This window comes from Leuresthes tenuis, unplaced genomic scaffold, assembly GCF_036924035.1.
Source record: "Leuresthes tenuis unplaced genomic scaffold, fLeuTen1.0.hap1 SCAF_4, whole genome shotgun sequence".
Taxonomy (NCBI): Eukaryota; Metazoa; Chordata; class Actinopteri; order Atheriniformes; family Atherinopsidae; genus Leuresthes; species Leuresthes tenuis.
In genome coordinates this window covers 8,631,682-8,652,314 of record NW_027325358.1, presented here as the reverse complement: position 1 = coordinate 8,652,314, position 20,633 = coordinate 8,631,682, and the positions used below count along the sequence as shown (strand labels likewise).

Genomic DNA, 20,633 nt, shown 5'->3' with positions numbered 1-20,633 from the left:
CCCCGGCGCTGCGGCCTGTCGCTTGTGGTCCATCACCGAGGCCGGCTCTCCCGGTCGGGGGCCGCGCTAACGAGCTTCTCCTCCCCCTCGTTTTGGGGATTTACCCCGGGGGCGCACTGACCACTGAACGCACCGAGGAGGCATGGATGATTACTGCCATGCAGCCAACGCGAGTTAACGGAGCTGACGCCAGAGGATATCAGGGTTATGAACTGGTTGAGAGAAAAACACTGGTGAGTACAGAGCGAGGGATAGTGACGACGACACTGCCAAGAGAAAACATGAGCTCACTTCTCCAGTGGTGCCAATTACGCACGGAGATGCGCTGAGCAGCTCAGTTGGACAAACCACCTCAAAAGGTAAGAGCATGGATTTGGCATGAAGCTCCTCGCCCCAACCGAATCGGAAATACTTCAACTAGAACGTGTAGGTAAGACTTTAAGGTGACCTGGGAGTTGTTCAGCTTGAAAAGTTTGACATTTTACAACATCATGGCGTTTGCTCATGGCTTCTTAAACACCTAAAATGGTTAAAAGTGGTTTAATAAAGCAATCCATATTTCCTCCTGCAGAGCTCTTTTATAGAGAAGACCTGTGAAGCCCGGGTCACTCATGACTGTCACCTACACAGCCAGAGTTGCAAACGCCCGATTCTGCGGCTTCTCCAAGCTGCTTTTAGCCTGGAAAGGCAGCATCTACAAGGTGCTGTACAAAGAGTTTCTGGCTTTCTTTGCCATGTATACCGCAATCAGCATCACTTACAGGTGAGACAGATGGCTGCTTTAGACGTTTATCGCTCCTTTGGTGCAATCAGTAATTCAGTATTCTTCATTGTTTGAACTCTGTAGATTTTTCCTGTATGATGACCAGAAGAGATATTTTGAAAAGCTGGCAATTTATTGCAACCACTACGCCAGTCTCATCCCCATGTCCTTTGTGCTGGGTAAGCTTAATGGTTAACTTTCAGGAGCCTGTCCAGCAGAGAGCTGCCACACCGGGTTCATTCTCATGTTTGGCTCTTTTTATTTTAGCATTTCCTGATGTGAAGATGGGTGTAGTTTTCAACAGCGCGACTTTGAGCAACTTTCTGTTTGTCTCCATGGAATCAGACTTTGATATGTTTATAAAGAAGCTGATTATGGAAGTGACAGTAAATTAATTTACAGATGATATTCTGAAGTAATGCTTGAGTGCATGAATTCATTCAGTGCATCATAAAGTCCTGATAAAGTCACAATAACTCCATCACTTGCAAAATATAATTTCTCTGTCATTTCATACCTTGATTTATGTGCAATCCAATTAGCTGCCACAAATATAAAACCATCACACGTACAATCACATGAGCCACCTCTCATTTCCTTAGACATTAGAAGGAAAACAGTGAAAGGTGCTGCAATTTGTTAAAACTGCAAGCACAATTTGAAATTCATTAAATAAGGTCATATTTGGTATGCGTGTCTTTTTTCTTCAACACAGCTTCCTGTCATTTCTTTAAGTAGTCTTCAGGAATAGTTCTCCAGGCTTCTTAAAGGACATCCCAAAGCTCTTCTTTGGATGTCGGCTGCCTTTTGTTCCGTTCTCTGTCAGATGATCCCACACTGCTTCAGTAATGTTGAGGTCTGGGCTCTGGGGAGGATTTATCCTTCCTAAGACCTGTTGCCACTGATTTTCAGTCCACTTCAGTCAGAATTTTCTCCCTGTTTCCCTTCCTTAAGAATGGTTTCTTGACAGCGACCCTTCCATGGAGACCATTTCTGATGAGGCTTGGGTCAACAGTAGGTCCAGCTGCATCTCTCAGGTCCCGTGTCTTTGCTGGATTCTTTCCTCTTTCTTAAGGACATCACTTTCAGATACTGTTCATCTGCTGCAAATTGTTATTTAGGCCTGACACTTCTTCTTTTGTCCTCCACTTGTCCATTTTCCTCAAATATTTTTAATAACACACTGCACACCATGCTGAGATATGCCGAGTTTTCAGCTAAAAGCTTTTTGGGAATCATTCTGTTGCTGCAAAAACACTATTTTCTATCTGTCAAACTGTGTTATGATTTCTCATAGATGCAACTAAAGATATGGGAACAAATTGTGTGTCTGTTACAGACTGCTAGTAACAAAGTGCCTAAAGATACAATTTGAAATTAGTTCTTTGTTAAGTTGTCTGTTGTGTGTAGACACGACACTGGTTAATCCCTTAGGTTAGGTTTATTAAAAAGTCAGTTGTGTTAAGTGGCTTAACAAACAAATAAACATTCAAAAAGGTACAAAAACTGGACTTTAAATAGTGAAAAAACAGCTAATGTCCCAAAAAACTTTGAAATACCTTCAGAAAGCCTGGAGATCTATTGCCCAATTCATACTTTTTATCATCATGAGTTGTAAAAAAGAGCAACAAAGTCACTAAAGAAGCGAATCACATGTTATCACATCAAGATTTGGTTTATACAGTTTTGATTATCTGACTTTTATAAATTTCTTATGAGAAGATAGATGGTGATGAATTTGCAATAAACTGCATGACATTTTTATTAATATATATTATAATTTAAAATAGGATCCCTCAAATTAGATGCCTACCTGTTCTCTATAGTGCATTGAAGAGTTAATTTAGTCTATTCTTTTCTTTCTTCACTTCTTATGCTCACATATAAAGTAGGTGATAAGTTAAGGTGAGATAATCTCTAACAATTCAATTTGATGGACACCCCTCAGCCCAATGCACAGTGAGTTTTCAGAAACCTACCATTTAGCAGCTCTTTGCAGGTGTAACCTGTGTCTCTGCTGCTGTTTGCAGGGTTCTATGTGACCCTGGTGGTGAACCGTTGGTGGAACCAGTACACCAGCATCCCGCTCCCTGACAGGCTCATGTGTGTCCTATCAGGGGGCCTCCAGGGGAGTGATGAACGAGGCCGCCTGCTGAGACGCACCATGATGCGCTACGCCAGTCTGTCAGCCCTGCTCATCCTCCGCTCTGTCAGCACCGCCGTCTTCAAACGTTTCCCCACCATGGACCACGTGGTGGAGGCTGGTGAGAGGGGTGGGGTGGGGATGGGAATGGCAGGGTTTAATTAGCCAAAAACACCTACTGTGATGTGTATATTTTTTGCTGTCAATGCAAACATAACATCAAGTGCACCTTTCACAGAATATAATTCTCAAACTGACTTTGAGTGATGGAGACACAAAAATCAGGAGTGTGTGGCGCCTGCTCTCCTATACGTCTCCTTCGGCCAGTGAGCACAAAATAAATGACAAGGACAGGCACTTCTTGAAATTCACCGGAGATAGAAACAAACATGTTGCAGCTGTTTTAAAATGAAGAACACGTTGACATTCATCCTGTATTCTTTCCCTTTTGGGAGCCAAATTTAGATCTGGAATTCCATTTGTGCAGGATTCATGACCAGAGAGGAACGAAAGAAGTTCGAGGGTCTCCACTCTCCTTATAACAAATACTGGATCCCTTGTGTGTGGTTCACTAATCTGGCTGCTGTGGCTCGCTGTGAGGGCAGAATCAAAGATGATCACACTCTCAAGCTACTGCTGGAGGTGCGGCAATTGCACACACACACACACACACACACACACAGAGTTTCACACAGGCCAGCTGAATATGTTGAACTCAAGTTCTTCTTTTAACAAAGATTCAGAATGAGAGAGACAACGAGTCAACAAGTGTTTGTGTGTGAACAGGAGCTGAATTCATTCAGAGGGAAGTGCAGCATGCTCTTTCATTACGACATGATCAGTGTGCCCCTGGTGTACACTCAGGTAAGTGCTGACTTTTATACTGCTACTGCTTTCTTTTGGGGATTTCTGACTGTTACAGCTAAAATGACAAAACCAGTGATGGAGAGGGTGGTTTTATTTACAGAGCTGTATCTCTCAAAACTGTTCAACTTGGATATTAAAGCTGATACATGATACAGGGTTTTTCTATTTCCTTCAGTGTGTCATGCATCTTTTTGTGCCTGTGAAAAACCTGTGCACAGCTACAAAGCCCACACCCAACACACTTATAAATGCCTGAAAAGCCTCATTTGTAGTCCAGGTTTTCTTCTTTCTTGTTTGGATAATGCCAGTAGAAATGCTAGTTAGTCCAAGAAGAAGCAGTTTGTACTCTGATTGGTCAAAGTTGCACAGCTTGGACCAATCAAAGCAGATGTTTATATGAATTTTGAACATGTTTATGACATGCTTATGAAGACTTTAGGGGACAAGTGGAGTGCTACTGATGGTTCCTATGCGTCACTGGAGTCTTTTGTCTTTTTTGACTTTCTGAATAAATAAAAACACAAGCTTCCAGTGAAAACATATGATTTAAATGACATTGTTCATGACAACAATTCTAGTTGTTATGTTCAAGTTAACCATGACCTGTGACCAGTTGAATATAACTGTCCCTCAGGTGGTGACTTTGGCGGTGTACAGTTTTTTCCTGGTGTGTCTGATTGGTCGTCAGTTCCTGGACCCCAGTCAGGGTTATCCTGGTCACGACCTGGACCTCTACGTGCCAATCTTCACCCTGCTGCAGTTCTTCTTTTACGCTGGCTGGCTGAAGGTCAGCATGAGAGTTCTACAAAACCTGTTTTAATACGTGAACAGAACATTTAGATTGTTTTATTTTCTGCTGTTCGTCCTGAAGGTTGCAGAGCAGCTGATCAACCCGTTTGGAGAGGATGATGACGATTTTGAGACCAACTGGCTGATTGACAGAAACTTCCAGGTTTCTTAATGCTTTTTTCAGTTTTGTCACTCCTGAGTTTCTTAGGCACAGAATAACACTGTTTCACTGGGGTCTGACATTTTAACCTTACCTCCATGTCACATTCCAATATGAGACTTTATATATAACTCTGTTAGAACTTGAAGCAAGCGGGTTAAATTGTCTTTTCATGCCTCTTTGCTTTTAAATTCACTTACATTCTTTACCGTGGCTACTTGATCTGTTTGCATATCATTCTACAGGTATCTATGATGGCGGTGGATGAGATGTACGGAGATCTGCCAATGATAGAGAGAGACCGTTATTGGAATGATTCTAATCCTCGGCCCCCCTACACAGCAGCCACTCTCTTTGTTCTCCGTAAACCCTCTTTTCAGGGGTCCACTTTTGACATGGCGTGAGTTTCTGTGTTTTACCCTTTCTTTCACCTTTTACTCCACTTATGACTACGACACCTTTGATAGGAATCCCCTCATATGGTGGTGAAAGTGAAAGTATTCTTGATCTAAGTCTGAGAAGAAGTAAAAAATTTTGAGTAGAAAATGTCAAAACAACAAAAGTAAAGAGAGGTATTTTTATGCGCACAAGATATAAATTACTCTAAAATCACTTGACAGGATCCCAAAGGAGGAGATGCACTTCCAACCTCTAGAGGACATTGCTGAGAATATGGAGGAGTCAGGTACTCGCCATCCCAACATGGCCCTCTTCAACCGCCTCCTCAATGCAGCCCCATCCCCATCTGGTCTCATGGGAGGGGCTCTTCGTCGCACCTCAGCACATCTCCAGAGACTATACCACTCCCCCAGTATTGACCGATGCACCAGCGATGATGAGGAGGAGGACAGTTGTAAAATAGGTAAAGGGGGGTCGTTGCCTTCAGGGTTAGGCCAGGACACCCAAAGCACCGTGTGCAGCTTCAGGGAGGAGAAGAGCGCTGAAACACCTCTGCTGGAGATTCAGTTTGGAGAGGAGCTGGACAGGCGAGGAGGAAACCCTCCAGCCAATGAGAAGAGGGAGGTGAATGAAGAGGAAAGGAGGAGAAGTGAAGAAGGGCAGATGAAAGAGGAAGGGGTGAAAGCAGAGAGGGGGGAGACCTCCAGAGCTCCAGTTTCACTGCTTCGTCCCCCACCTCAGTCCTCCAGAGAGTCCTCGATTCGACCAGCCTCTGCGATCCCCATCACCTCCCGTCACCCCTCTGCTTTCCTGTTTCACCCTGCTGCCCACTCCAGTCTGGAGCACTGCAGCTCCCAGCCAGCTATCAGTCACCACAGGGCTTTACCCTCCATCGCCAAACCGCCCTTCGGTGGAGGCAAAATATCCCTCCTCAGTGTGCCATCTTACAACGAGCAGCAGCGTTTTCGCAGTGTGAGCATGGGGTCAGAGTTCACAGGCTCTTAGGTGGACAGCAGCTTGGGATGTTCTCGTGACCTTTTAGCTGTGTGAAACTATAAGTTTCGATTCAGTGGATGATTTCACGAGTGAAATGAGTCACTGAAACTGGACTTCTTTTCTCGACTCAGCAGACCAATACACCACACAGTTTTTATAGATTGATTTAAAATGTTAGGCAGTCCCTGATTTTGTCATACAAACATCTGTTAGAGGCTGAAAGAGAGGAAGGGGGAGGAACTTTTGCGTCTGTGGTCGCTACTAGTAAATTTAAAGGAATATTCTGACATTTTGGAAAATCCATGTGTTTTTTTTTTATTTCTTTATTGTGTTTGACAGAAAACTTCAATTTGATCTCTGTACATTCCCCACAGTGATTACACCCCTTGCTGTTTAGTGTAGCTTAGCATGGACACTTGACGCAAATGGACACTAGCTGTGGTTTTAAAACAAGAACATACAAAAGTCTACTAATTTGCATTCTGTATCTGGGTAGCTCACAAATTACTCACCGGTGTATCAATATGAGTTTAAATTCTAGTTCTGAAAATGTATTACTAAGTCTATTATTTTCTTTTGATATTAACCAAAGTTTGCACAAAAATGTTGCTGAGAAAGAAACAACAAAATGTACGGGAAACAGTTGTCCTTGTTCATTTTATTGGTCATGATTATCAACAAAAAGGAAATCCCATAGGATTGGAGTAGGACTGATTTCGAATATATTATCTTATGTATTTATGACTATGTAATTTAAATATATATTAAATAAAATGAATGATCAGTTGTAAATGAGCAGCTTTTCTGATTAAAAATGAATGTTTCCTGCATATATACTCATTTACACATAAGAAAGCAAATATTACCCGTAAATTATAAACAGGCATGCAGTTACAGTGCAGAAGCAACAGTAATTCCTCACACTCTTCCTTTTGTGTATTAAAGCCCCACATGTTCGATGATTATCAACATTCACCAGCAGGGGGAGATAGCAGCCAACCAAAAACGACACAGTGAAAACCAAGTTCACTGACTTGTGACTCCACATCGTCCTCTACAGTCTTGATGTTCATTCTGCTTATGACAGGGTCGAGCTGTTGGCGCACATTAAGGCTCATACCTGGGCTCCGTCCGGGTGGAGAGTGTTCTCCTAGCCTTGGTGGACTGCCTCTGCTTAGCCAGGAAAGACTGTGGCGGTCCTGGAGCTGTGGAGCCCTCACACAGACTGTGTTGCTGCAAGAGGCAACAACAGCTTTCATCAGTTTGGGAAGTTCTGTAATACTTAAGCATAGTCATGTTAACAAGAATGTTAATGCTTCTACCACTATATATAACACAAATGGTGAACAGTCTTCCTACTGCTACAATTTCTAATCAACAATTCAATCATGTTTAACATCTACCTTAGAGCTATATCAGCTGTATGGGTAAAGAAGCTACGTAATAACTTTAAACTTATAAATATAGAAGAACTGCAAATTGAGACCAGGACCTAATCATTGCAGGTAGAAGTGAGGAACTAAACTGGGGAGATGTTTAAAAAGTCACCAGAAAATTTAATGGTCATAAAGTTGGAACTGGGACTGTTAAATTCCTCATATTCAAGCAAACCAAGCCAGGTCCAATCTTTTAAATTCTCATATGCCTCTGAGTAACAGTATTTGATTAAAATTGATAAACGGTTTAATGGAAACTGTGTTGTTTTTTTCTAGTGGCCTCACCATGCTCTGCCAGGCATTCAGGATCAGTTTGTTCTCCTCTTCCTGTCTGGACCCTGTTTTCCCACTTTGAGTGTCCTCTAGCTGTGACAATATGGTAAGTCTCTTCACCAAATCCAATTAACACAAGCCTCAGTACAACCAAAAAATGAGATAAGAGCTGGAATCACACACCCACTACCTCACCTCTGAGGCAGCTGTCTTCGTGGTATCACGCAGACTGGTCTCCTTGTTGCTTGTCATTATTCGAGATGGAACTCAACACAAACAAATCCGAGCAGAATATGACCAAAAAACATCTGCGTGACCGACCAACATGCACAGCAGCAGCCCTGTGACCTGCCCCGAATGTCTGTAGCTCAGTGCTGCTCGTGGCTGTGTTTTGCAGCAGAGGCACTGATTCTTTTGTTGTGTGACAGACAGAACAATATGAAGAGTTGCTGCAGGCTTAAGTCATCTGGCTCCTCTCCATGGTCAAAGATGCCATCCTGCTGACTCGGGCACATTCACTGTTGGACAGTCAGTCACTGGGCAGGGGATTAGTTGGTAATTACCACATTACAATGCAATTATCTTAACAACAGATGTAGAGTATGCAAAGTTGACATCATGCTTTGGTTTGTTTCGACTCTATATTGCAATCTTGCTTACTCTGAAGGTGTCGTTTGTATGCACAGACCCTAAATTCTGACTTGAGGATAGTGTTTCTATGCTCAAAAATCCTCTAAACAGCCTCTAAAATCATATCTCAGTTCATTTGTACTCCTCCGAACCAAAAAATAAACATATCCGTTCATCGCAAGTTAGAAAGAACATTTTCATTATTGAGTTTTAAGATAAAAATCCATCTTCATTATCAATAGAGTAACTCATAAAGCCTGCTCATGTGACTCTGTAAGATAAACACACTGCTGAGTGTATTTTAAAGTATTATCATTTGTTGTATTCTTGTTCAAATGTATGGCTCGGAAGTCTGTGTAACACAAACTCGCAGTTTTCCTTTCAAACACATTTCGATGTATTAGAATTGAACAATGAACAAACAAACAAATAAATAAAGTTTATAAAGTAGATAAATTTAACTAGCAAACCAGGCAGTATCTTAGCCATACATCTGACATTTAGCTAGTTTACAAAAATACATCAATATGAATCTAGAAGTGAGGGAAGGGGAGCCAAATTAAAGAGCAGCACTGTAATTATTATTACACAAGCTCAGGAAACCAGAGCTATGCTCAGTGAGTTGCTTTTGTGAAAAAAAAACTATGCTGATGAGGAGCCAAGGGTCAGCATAAACACCTTCCTCTGCAGTGAACATTTCACAGCTGGTGGCTTCCCTAACTGTGGAGATAGCTGGCTTAACCCAACATCTCCAAATCCTGCTCCTCAGCTCTCCTGCCCTGCATGTTATCCCAACCCAAACACAATGGGTCATAATCAGACTTCCTCAGAGCTTGATAAAGACCTAATGAGCTGGCACATTTATTTGAATCCTGTGTGTTGGAGCAGGAAAACACTTAAAACAGACAGGGCAGGGGTAGGGCATTGACTAGGACTGGGAAATGCTGGCTAAACCAGTCTTCATCTTCCCGTCCAACAGACATCTGGCACTGCATCATTGGCAACACATGTCTGGCTATGAGTGTAAACCTCCAAGTGTGCTTAGCATAATTGAAGATCACTTACTCCACAGCTGTAAAGTGACAAATGTTTGGGATTTCACTTTTATGCTGTTTGGTTCAGTTAAAACAAACTCTGTTTCTGTTTGTCCAGTTATTTCATGTAGCGTGAGGTTGTCATTGGGCAACCAGACCCCAGCATAAGATTAGAAAACAGATTAGACTCTAATTTTATACATTTGACTATGTATATATATTTAAATCACTCATATAGGATAGGTGGTTGATACTACATTTTTATGTGCTGTGACAAACTCAGAAAACATTTATTTACAGACTTTAAAAACCTGTTAGCATAGAAATCCTGATTTAAGAAGAAAATTTAACTTCATGGTGTAGGGAAGAGGAGGGAATTATGTTTATTCATCTGCCAGTAGTATCATGTCAAGGGGCTGTGATATTTCCGCAAAGATCCACAAGTTATTGCGCATGTCTTTTTTAACTTAGTCATCACTAGTTTCAGTGACCCAGAGGTAAAGCAGTTCCCATAATTTTCACTTGACGAGCTTTGAACACCAGCAGCGTCTGCATATCAGGGAAGATCAAGCTTAAGAGAGACTGTCCAACCACTTGTGGCAAAATTTTTACTAGAGTACTCTACTTTCTGTCTCCCAGAGGGAGACTTTACAAAGGTCAATTAATTCCACTGTTAGAGCTGAATTCAGGGGAAACGTAGATCGTTTGTCATTAAGTGTGAAAACACAAGTGTGGGGGTGGTTTTCAAGAACTGCATGTTTCTCTGGAACCAGGAAAACTGAGGTCAGCAGGCAGGCTTACAGAAACTGTTGAGTTTTAGACTCAGCTCTACTCTGCAGCTCATTAATAATCAGACCATATGTACCACATGGCCACCTGTCTTTGTGAGTGTGCACATGTGTTCAAACATTCAAATTTTTTAACTTTTTATACTGGCTTGAAGTTGTGTTGTCTCAATTTGTGAACAGCTGAAAAGAACACACTCCAGAAATGGAAACGTCTGAAAGAAACAGAGAAGCAATACGGTGGGAAGAAAGGAAACTGTCACAGATAAGTTTCTTGGAATCAGAAACCTGTGATTGTTTAAGCCACAAAAGATACAAAATACTGCCGAATACTGTAAGCTTTCTGTTGTGAAAGCTACCTCCTACTGCTGCAGTTTCTGAGCCGCAGTCTCACAGGCAGCAGTTTCTGAAGATTTCAGCCTAATCACGATCAGCTATCTCTCATCAGCTCATCATAGCGCAGTTGACTTTTATAATGGGCAGGAAAGACTGATAGATATACAGTTATATACCGAAAGTTAAAGGAAATTCTCACTCATTACATTTGAAGCTTGGTGACTAATGAGAACTGGGAACAGAAGGTAAAAAGAAGGAAGAAATACAAGCAGATGGATCTACTGATACACTTTATTTTTAAGTAAAACTGAAAGAGAACACACCCAGAGTGGCATTATCCAGCTTTTTGTATTGTTCATAGGCCAAGTGAAGGGACTTTAAACTGTTTAATCATCTGACTTTTGGTGTTTTTTCCCATCTGACACTGACAGCAATGCCACAAACATCTCACATAAGAATCTATTGAATGAAATATACATTTTACTGAAGGTTTGTTCGATGTTGTGCAGAGGGTGTGTGTGCAGTATTGTTCATTATCTTTTGCCAGTTCTTTCACAACCAGTTACTGTGGCACCAGAGCAGCCCCTATCAAAGAGTCAGCCGTCATTATTATTTTGTTCAGCTTCTTTGAGTCTTTCAGCACTGCTACATTCACAGTTGAATCAAACTCCAGTTAGAGCTCTTTTTGGCCAGTTTATTGAGTCCCAGTAGACATGCAAGGGAGGGTGATCAAGTTATTGACTGAAGTATGTCCAACACCAACTGTGGACTGTCTGAGAGAATATTCAAGACATTTGGCTGTTTCAAGCTTTCTGTCAGGGAGATCATCGTATGTAATAACCGTCACAAATGCTGTCTTTACGTTACTTGAATGGTGATTTTGTCAGATGATGCAGAGACATAAAAATCAGGATTTATAAAGCGGATCAACAATGTAGAAAAGCTTAAATCGACCGTTAGTTGAATTTTAATCTTAACGAGCTCCTTTCACTTACAATTATTCTTCCAATTATAATTTGATATGGCTGTATTAAGATACACCTACACCTTAGTGTTTTTACAAAAAACTCCAAAATGAAACGTTGGATCACATGTTGAATGTGTAGGTTCCATTGGTTAGGTTGTATGGTTACACTCTACCCCAACAGATGCAATAAATATTTATTTACTAAATAACTGTTGTCATGAGAGTTACAGGTGATGTAATCAAAACAGATTCTAGACACTGTAGCACAGACAAATAAACAGCTAAATAAATATGTGGATGGAGTCAAAATGTTATAGAAATGAAAACTAAGTACAAAGAGGGAAACATGCCTGTTTAAAAAATATGGATAAAACTTGGATGTTTGTTGGATAGAGAACATGATAAAAACTTCTCTTATAAGTCATTAAAAGGATAGCAACAACATTGATTTACTTTTCACATGAAATATGCACACACAAACACGAACAGCTGAACTCGTCTCTCTGCATTTTATGATTTCAACTGAGCAAACACACATGTGACTCCAGTCCTTGTTTGTTGTACCATTTCTAACCCTGTAGTTTTACATTTGTTTTTGTCTGGTGTGTGTTTGTGTGTGCATTTTGGGCACTCCCTGTGTTACGCAGCCTGCCTTATGAAGAAGTACTCTCAGTGTGTAAAGTCTTGTCTGTCTCGTTCTGTGTGTGTTTATCAACCCTGTCTGTTACACACTGGTTCTCTGTCGCGCACACATGCCGACACAGTGTCTTTTTGGCTGTCCACTGCACAGTTTGTTAATGTTCATTTTATCAGTATAGTCTTATCCACAATGAATCAGCTGTTTGTTCACAGTCTGTTTGACAGTACAAACTTATGCAGATGAACGACAGTTGAGTACAAAGACTTTTTTTGTTCAAATCATCCAGCAAATAACACAACATTTCCTTGTTGCTCTTTTTTCAGATCAAGTGCTCAACTCATACACTCCGTCTTATCACGGTGAGATACGATGATGTAATGACATTTTTATAGAGCAAGTAGATTTCCTTGTCCTTCAACAACAGCAACAACAATGTTAATAATAATATTAAGAGGAAGAAGAAGAGGAAAGGAATAGAAATATCGTCAGATTTAGCTTATTGGGTGTTTTGTGTCCAAGTTTAAAATTTTTTCAGCTATACCTTGAAAAAAATCTAACAAGCTGTGGGAGTCTAACTATAACTATACAAAAGAACAATGAAAAAAAATCCACAAGGTGTATTAAAGGGAAATCACATTTCCCGTTAATACAACATCAGCTGAGCCAAGATCACTTATTATATTATCATGCATCTTTAAAACAAGATTTTTATTACATTATTAACATCACTAAAGGTATATTATAACACACATCAAATAAAGACTTGCTTTATTGCACCAATTCCAAGGGTTAAATATCAGAATTTAGATTGAATATAACAATGTTTTTTTGCGTTAAAATGAGATCAGTATGAGGACTATTCTGTTGATGGGGTTTGCTCTTCTCTCTGCTGGCATCAAATGAAAGTTATATAATCCTGCACCAAGTTATATTTAACAACAACAACAGTCGTCTCAGATGTGCCTCCAAAGGATCATTTTTAAAATCTAATTAAACAGGGTCCATGGTCTAATGCAAATCATTTTTGTTGGCATTGGGTGAGTTGTGGGTGGAGGTGTGGAGTCTTTGATACAAAAAGGCTTCAAATCCCCACAACCAAGGTGCTTTTTGTAGATTTGCTCCATAAGTTCTGGTGTATGACATGCTAGATTCCCAAACAAATGTCTCCATTTTCAACCTGTTTCGGAGTCAGTAAGTCCTGTAGACACATTGGTCACTGTCACTGACCACCAGCTGTCATCTGCAGCTGCAGCTTCCTCTACCCGGCCACACCACTGTTTATGTCTGGGCTGCTGCCCTTTAGGAGTAGCAGAGGCAGTAAAACATGTTTTTCCCTCCACAATATAAAAACTGGGCAGACAGTGTTTCCACAGTCAGTCTGCAGGTTGTTATCAAAGTCAACCTGAGGATGTTATTACTGAGACTGAGGTGGAATAGACTTTTTAGTGCATGAAGAAAGCACCTGACCCGAAACAACAATGCTCATTTCTAAATTTAAGCTTCTAAAGTTTGGATTTTCATTCAATCATTGTATTAGAAATTCATTTAGGATTTATACACCACCAAAAATGTCTAACTTTTTATGTTTGTTCAATTCAAAATAGGTGTTATTGAATGTAATGATTCAGCCATTCAGCCAAAAGCTTTTACTTTAGGGATTGGAGCTACTGTATCTAGAAATGAAGAACAACCAATACACAGAGCCTTATATGAGACACAATTGAACCCCATGTCAAAGATATTTGTGTGCAGAGTTATGTTCAAAGGGTAGATATTTATATTATCTTTAAGAGAAACTCAGCTAGCTGACTAATATGACCCAAAAAGCTCCTATAGTCATCAAGTGATTTATGAATCTTGGATATTGGACTGTCCTTGAACACATCAAGTTGTCCAAATAATCTGTGCTGTACAGGTATTGCATATATCAGCAAGACAATGCTAAATCACATACTGCTTTGATTACAACAGCATGGCTTCATAGCTGCAAGCAGACCAGTTCAGAAGAACTCACAGCTACTGAAAACATTTGGTGCATCCCGAAACACAAAATACAACAAAGAAAGGCCCAGGACTGTTGAGCAGCTATATCAGACAAGAATGGGACAGCATTCAACACAAAGTTTAACAGCTGGTCTCCTCAGCTTCCAGATGTTTACAGACTGTTGTTAAAAGAAGATGAGATGCTACACAGTGGTAAACATGGTTCTGTCCCAACTTTCTTGGTGCCATCAGATTTGAAATGAGCTAATATATTCAATGAAATGTCTCACTTTCAACATTTGACATATTTTCTGTTTTTTTTTTCTAAATGAAATATTAGATCATGACATTTGTAGGTCATTGCATTTCTTTTTAATTAATATTCAACACAACATTTAAACCTCTTTGGATTTGGGATTTTAAATTCTGATTTCATATCACAACCTTCTGAAACTATTTTCTATTACAACACTAACAGGCTGCATATCTTTGCATTTAAATGATGCTATCTTATCTGTGGTTACATTTTTATAAGCCTTAGGTAAATGGTTTATTGGATCTAATTATTTCAAATACTCAGCAGTCAGATAACTTTAAACCTCCAAAGTTGCCTTGTTCCACTGTGCCGCTACCTCACTTGAGTGGCAAGCTAGCAGGCGATCTCCATTTTGTTGTAGCAGAAAGACACCCACTTTGTGCAAAGTGGCTCTACCCTTTTTTCGTAACTTATGGTGTAAAATTAAAAAGATACTTCTAAACACCCCTTCACAAATTATTTGTTGCTGCGATGATCTTCTCAGGAAAGCTTTACTCACAATTTTCCTCATTTTACTTTACTAAGAAGCTGGATTCCAATATAAACTACTTCTAACAGTCCAATGTGACTTTCTTCTCAATTTATGGTCTAAAAGGCGGCCTTTACAGAGCGTAAATTTCTACTTTAAATGGATCATCACAGTCCAAACTCTCCAGTGATCAAGTTTAAAATAAAGTGTGACAACCTTTTACTTAGGTAGAGATTGGAAGCAGGTTTGTTGCTTGTCTAGCTCTTATCCAGCTTGTAAGAACAATAATCTCTTGTTTTTCTGTTTTCATAGCAAGTTGCCAAACAACCAGTGGTGACAGGAAAAATATTTGTGCTTGCTCGGAAATAGTTACTCAGCGAGTGTTATATGCGCTATAAAGGGGATTGTTTTTACCTCGAGAGAACCAGTTGTTGCTTCCAGCTACACATTTACAATGTAGATTTGAATGTGGCATTAATTATTTCATCTAATTCCCAGTATGAAAGTGACATAGCCAGAAAGAGAAGGTCCTGTTTTTTCACTCATTATTTTCTGGTTTTTCCCTTAATTTCTCTCCCATCTGTATATGGTATGTTGCTCAGAATGCCAAGGATTTTTCCGGCAAACATTCAAAACAACTGCCAAGGCCTTTTATAGAAGAACATGTAGATACATCCAGCAGCTGCAGGGCTACACATCTGCATGGTGAACAGATGGGGAGGGGAGAGGTGGTGTGGAACAGCAAACCAGTGTACTGGAGGGCTCAGGGGTGACTAGTCTCGTCGACTCCCTACCCTGACATCTTCCCCTCCTCCTCTTCCCCTTATTCTTCGTTTCTTGCCTGCTTCCATGTCACCACTGGGCTTTCTGATGGATGCTGACAGTAGCGGCTGTCCTCCATCCCCTAAACCTTCGCCTCTACCCATCCTCATCCCACCATCTTCTCCTCCTTTCCTTCATATCTTCATCTCTTCTTCACTTTTCCCTTCCACTCTTCACTGTTCAGCTATGAGCATGGTGACCTCACTTTGTAAGTTCTGATCCTGCGGCTCGACTCTTGGCTTCTTCTGAGGCAAAATCAAAATATCTGCACTTGGCCGTGAAAAGCACATCCGAAGCACGATCTGCCGCCCATCCTTGACTGTTAACCTCTGGTGTTGATTAACGTTTACCATCACTACAGGCAAATCACTGCATGTCTCTGATAGAGGGAAAATGTGGTTTTAGTGCATGCAACAACACTTGTCTGGACTCATGAATGAAACGTAAAAGAAATGAGTCAATTTGACACCTGTGTTAAGAGAACGGTTACACAATATATCACAAGTATGTTCACCACATGTCGATCACTTTTTTGAACAGGGTGTGGCATAAAGCACATTCACACATGCACGCACTCCTTCCCACTTCCTGTTGTGCAATGTCATAAATAACCGGCAAAGTCAAAACTTGCTGAACAGGATGGAAGATGGCAGCTAATCAGCACAATGGCCCGCCATAGAAATAAAAGTGGGGCAACCCAACACACAAACACGCCACATTCATTGCTGACATGGGTCAGTAATAATGAAGTAAACTCTACAAAATATGGGGGATGTCATCTTTCGGTGGGACATGTATTATTCATGCTGTCAGCGAAGACGTTGGTGAAGTCACAAGACTGTAAGTAATAGTATGTGTCACAAATCAACAGCAATGATGACCTCATTTTACGGTACTCCTTCCACCCACACACTCTTTGAGCTCCACTAGCATGAGGACACGCACACACACACAGACCTTACAAACAAACCCACTGTGTACTTGTGTCACCCGTGTGTGTTCTGACAACATATATATTTACAAGGCTACTTAATGCAAAATATAATAAAAACATCATGCATTTAAACTAAAATCAAATAGCAGTTGGATATTTTGGGAAAAACACTAATACGATGTCTGAGACTGCCCACAGCAATGTAGAGTACAGCTGCACAGCTGTGTTCAGCGTACCTTGGAAGTGGAAAGTCATAATTGAAATTACGTCTTTTTCTACCTCCATATGTTAAAACGTGGCTTCTTCCAGGTTTGCTTTGCCTCCTTTCTGCAAACAACTAACGCTCATCAGTCTGTACACTTCTGCATCATCTTTACTTTTCCTGTCCTCTTTCTTAAAGGCCTCAAAAGGTCTGTCCTGCTGGTTGGTAAGGTGATAGCTCATTGCATAGCAACTGCATCTTTGAGTTTCCCAAGACCAATGTTTCACGTGTCAATAAAATGATTGGCTACATAAAGGGCTTCGAGAGTAAAGATGGTTTTCACAGTATCTGTGTTTCCATTTCTGTCTTTCATTTGGAATTAGAGGATGTGAAAAATGAAAGGTGAACGAAAACAGTACAAAAAGAAAACTTCCACTGATGCACAAACGGGGAAGTCTTGATATGTATTCGATGGAATTGAAACAACTTTTGTCTCACTTGGCAAAAAATTAAATGATGTGACTCACCAGCTGTTTCTGGTTTGAGCTGACAAACAAACTCATTAAATGACTGGCATCTTCCCTGATATGATGTTTTCAATAATACCCCATTCTGGGATCAATAAAGTTTTTGCCCAGTGGCAGTTGGGATGAGCTCCAAGCCCGCTCGTGAAACTGAACTGGAGTCATCAGGTTTAGAAAAGGGATGCATTGTTAAAGTATTATTCAATTCCATGCAATATCCCAGAGATTAAAGTTGTTCCTGAAGAGGAGCTCTCTCCATTATCCTCTTGTGATCATCCATTGCAGTATTGTTTTGTTTCTCCTAGCTCTAGTTTCCAATTAGGACAACTATTCCTACTGAATTACAACCACTAGCAGTGTAGTTTATTGCACCAACCTTTGACAACACTCTATAGCCTGGTCTATTCACTTCAAACCAGTTCATGGAAACGTGTCTGATTCACATTAATCCTTTGCAGCCATTTTACCACAGCTAATTCCTCATAGAATTATCTCTTAGGCATACAAATGTCCCTTATACACATACTGTATATGTGCTATTGTCACTCCTTTAAAACTGGAGATTGTTTAGAGGTTAATTACAACAGACCCATTACTGTTTTACCAATTTTTTGAAAGATGTTTGGGAATGTTGTCTGTGAACAACTACTGATCTTTCTAAATATTTGCAGGTCTGTGGTTCGGCTTTAGAGCCAACCATTCCACTAATACTTAAACTTCGCATTTAGTAGAATTAATTGAATTAAAACTGGATAACGGAAGGGTGTTTTGAGCTATATTTTAAATCTCGCTCTCTGTTTTAGAATAATAGCTATCAAGATTAAATTTTTAATCCAATGCCTTGGCAAGTATGATTTCCTCCTTGATTAATAGGATACAACGTGTTAAAGTTGTATCCTATTACACAACGGTACAAACTTCTGATGCGGATGTTCTTATTAAAGGTGAAAACATTCATATAGTGACTGGTTTTAAACATCTTCTAACATCATTTTCAAGAATTGTGTTTGAAGACATTGCTAAAACTCTAAAATACAATCAGACAATCTTCAGACATATTGGGCAATCTTTTTCTCTACATGTAGCAAAAATTTACTTGTACTCTGCAATTCTCTCCCAGATTTCTAATTGTATTACAAAACAACTGATGTTTTTTCATGTTAAGGAACAGAAACCTCTTGAGTTTCTGTAAAAGCAAACTGTTAAGAAACCTTTAATGCAAACCAGAAACAAAGAAAAACATTGCAACATCATTACTGTAGAGTTCTGAAGAATAATCATGTTTTTTCAAATTTTAGACAGTTTTCTAATTATTGTTTAGTTTATAAGATTTTTAATGGTCTGGCACACCCTCCCTTGCTTAATTTTGCATACACTTCAGTAAAATATCTTCTACAAGAGATTCTACCACATTCTGAGATAGCTGTGTTCTCTGAAACAGCTGCTAATCAGTGGGTTAACTTGCCTCTTAATGTGAGGGGTTGTAGCTCTCTCTCTTTATATCTCTATATATACGTTGTGTTTGTTTGTATGCCTTGGTTAATAGATAATAATTACCTTTAATGTGACCTCTGCAGCATTTCAGAGTCTAAAGCTTTTTTTAAGATACAAGCAAACAGTGTGTTGACATTGTGGTTACCACAGTGCTGTTATTTTGGTGCCTGCACATAATTATTGTGAAGAGGTATTCCTCCAGGACTCACGTTAGCTCATGGATAATGAAGGCCGGAGCTCCAAATGTTTCTCTTTTTTTTAAATGGGTTGGCCTAGTTTTCTTGAGGTGGGTTTGCCTGAAATGTCTATAATCAGTGTAAAACTGACAGTAAGTTGTGTTTGGCGCTCACCTTGAACACCACATATGATTCTATAGACTCTGTTGCCGAGTTACTGCAGACACAATAGGTGTTTATGTACTTGGTATGATACAGCAGAGCTTACTCATTTTTTCCGTCTAGTTTTCCTCTATACCTAGAACCATGGACAGGTGTTACTTTTTTTTATACTACCTTGGCTAAAGTTTCAAGTGAGCTAAGCTAATACTTTGTAGTGACATGGAAACACTCCAGACTGCTGATTGGTCAAACAGGATCATCACTTGTGGGCATAAACAACAATGCAGCAGCACACACCAACACATTTACTTGCTCCTTGAAGTAATCTGAAAGTCTGGCCCAGAAATTTTGGCATAAATCATGGATATCTTATTCGTGCACATGGATCATATATCTTGTGCATGACTAATGAATACATAAACATATTTATTAACCACAAGTCTTGCTTCAAGTCAGCTAGGTGCCCGTTGCATTGACAAACAGCTGATCCTACCCACATTGAGGTGACTGCCAGATGTAAATACTTTGTTTCTGTCATGTTTGGAAGCAGCTATCAAAATAAATTAAGAAAGTATGATAGACACAACTTAAGTGGCAGAAAAAGCTAATCACATCACAGGGAAGTTGCTAGTTTACCACTGCCTTTATCCATCAGTATGTGTATATGATGTGACTCTTGTGTTATAATATGTTAGTTTGGAGCTGAATTTACTCTTTAAAGTCTGTGTTCTTGCAGAGGTTAGGGAGGCCAATTGCCTCCCAAAAAACCTCAGTCTGCACCACCATTTTGCATCATCTCCAGTAAAATTTAAATAGGAAAAAAATTGATCATTGGACACACAATTTGTATACACCCCCTACTGCAGGCCGAGTTGAGAACATGTTGGATTGATTCTTTTTTACCAGGTGTGAAGTGAAGAAATGCAGACAGGGCTCCAGGAAGTAAATGTAAGCCACAATACAGAACGAATACTAACTAAACCAAGAAACATGTCTGATCATGTTATTCACAACAAAATGGCCGAAACGTTGGCATGGAAATGGTGATTTCCATTTATATTTATGTGTCAGGGAATGGAAATTCCAAGTTTTTGTTTGCAACAGAGGTAGCATAAAAGTAGGGCATCAACCAGTTAGGCAGTAAGCTTTGCTGGAACCAGAGAGGAACAATGAACCAGATAAACTGACCTACAGTACACGCAGGGTACCATACCATACCAAGGGAACAGCTGAAGCCTGTCTGAGCTGACAGTGGGAGGTAAGGTACACCTTGTTAATTACAGTGAGAGCCATTTATGTACAATTTAGAGTTAACTCCTGCTGTAACAGTGCT

General features: G+C 40.1%; 1 protein-coding gene across 1 annotated transcript; it reads left to right on the top strand.

The window, feature by feature from the left end:
- The first annotated feature begins 107 nt into the window (after window positions 1-107).
- LOC140304986 (bestrophin-2a-like) lies at window positions 108-6,800 on the top strand. Its single transcript, XM_072383773.1, has 9 exons — window positions 108-763; window positions 848-942; window positions 2,794-3,027; window positions 3,394-3,548; window positions 3,693-3,770; window positions 4,408-4,560; window positions 4,645-4,725; window positions 4,968-5,122; window positions 5,343-6,800. The coding sequence occupies exons 1-9, from the start codon at window positions 612-614 to the stop codon at window positions 6,124-6,126; spliced, it is 1,887 nt and encodes a 628-aa protein (XP_072239874.1). The 5' UTR covers window positions 108-611; the 3' UTR covers window positions 6,127-6,800.
- The last annotated feature ends 13,833 nt before the right edge of the window (window positions 6,801-20,633 follow it).

Bases quoted from the DNA above. Each gene is read 5' to 3' on its own strand.
- LOC140304986 (XM_072383773.1), top strand. From the start codon at position 612: ATGACTGTCACCTACACAGCCAGAGTTGCAAACGCCCGATTCTGCGGC. The intron at 3,549-3,692 runs GTGCGGCAATTG...GTGTGTGAACAG, and splicing joins CTCTCAAGCTACTGCTGGAG to GAGCTGAATTCATTCAGAGG. The intron at 4,726-4,967 runs GTTTCTTAATGC...ATCATTCTACAG, and splicing joins TGATTGACAGAAACTTCCAG to GTATCTATGATGGCGGTGGA.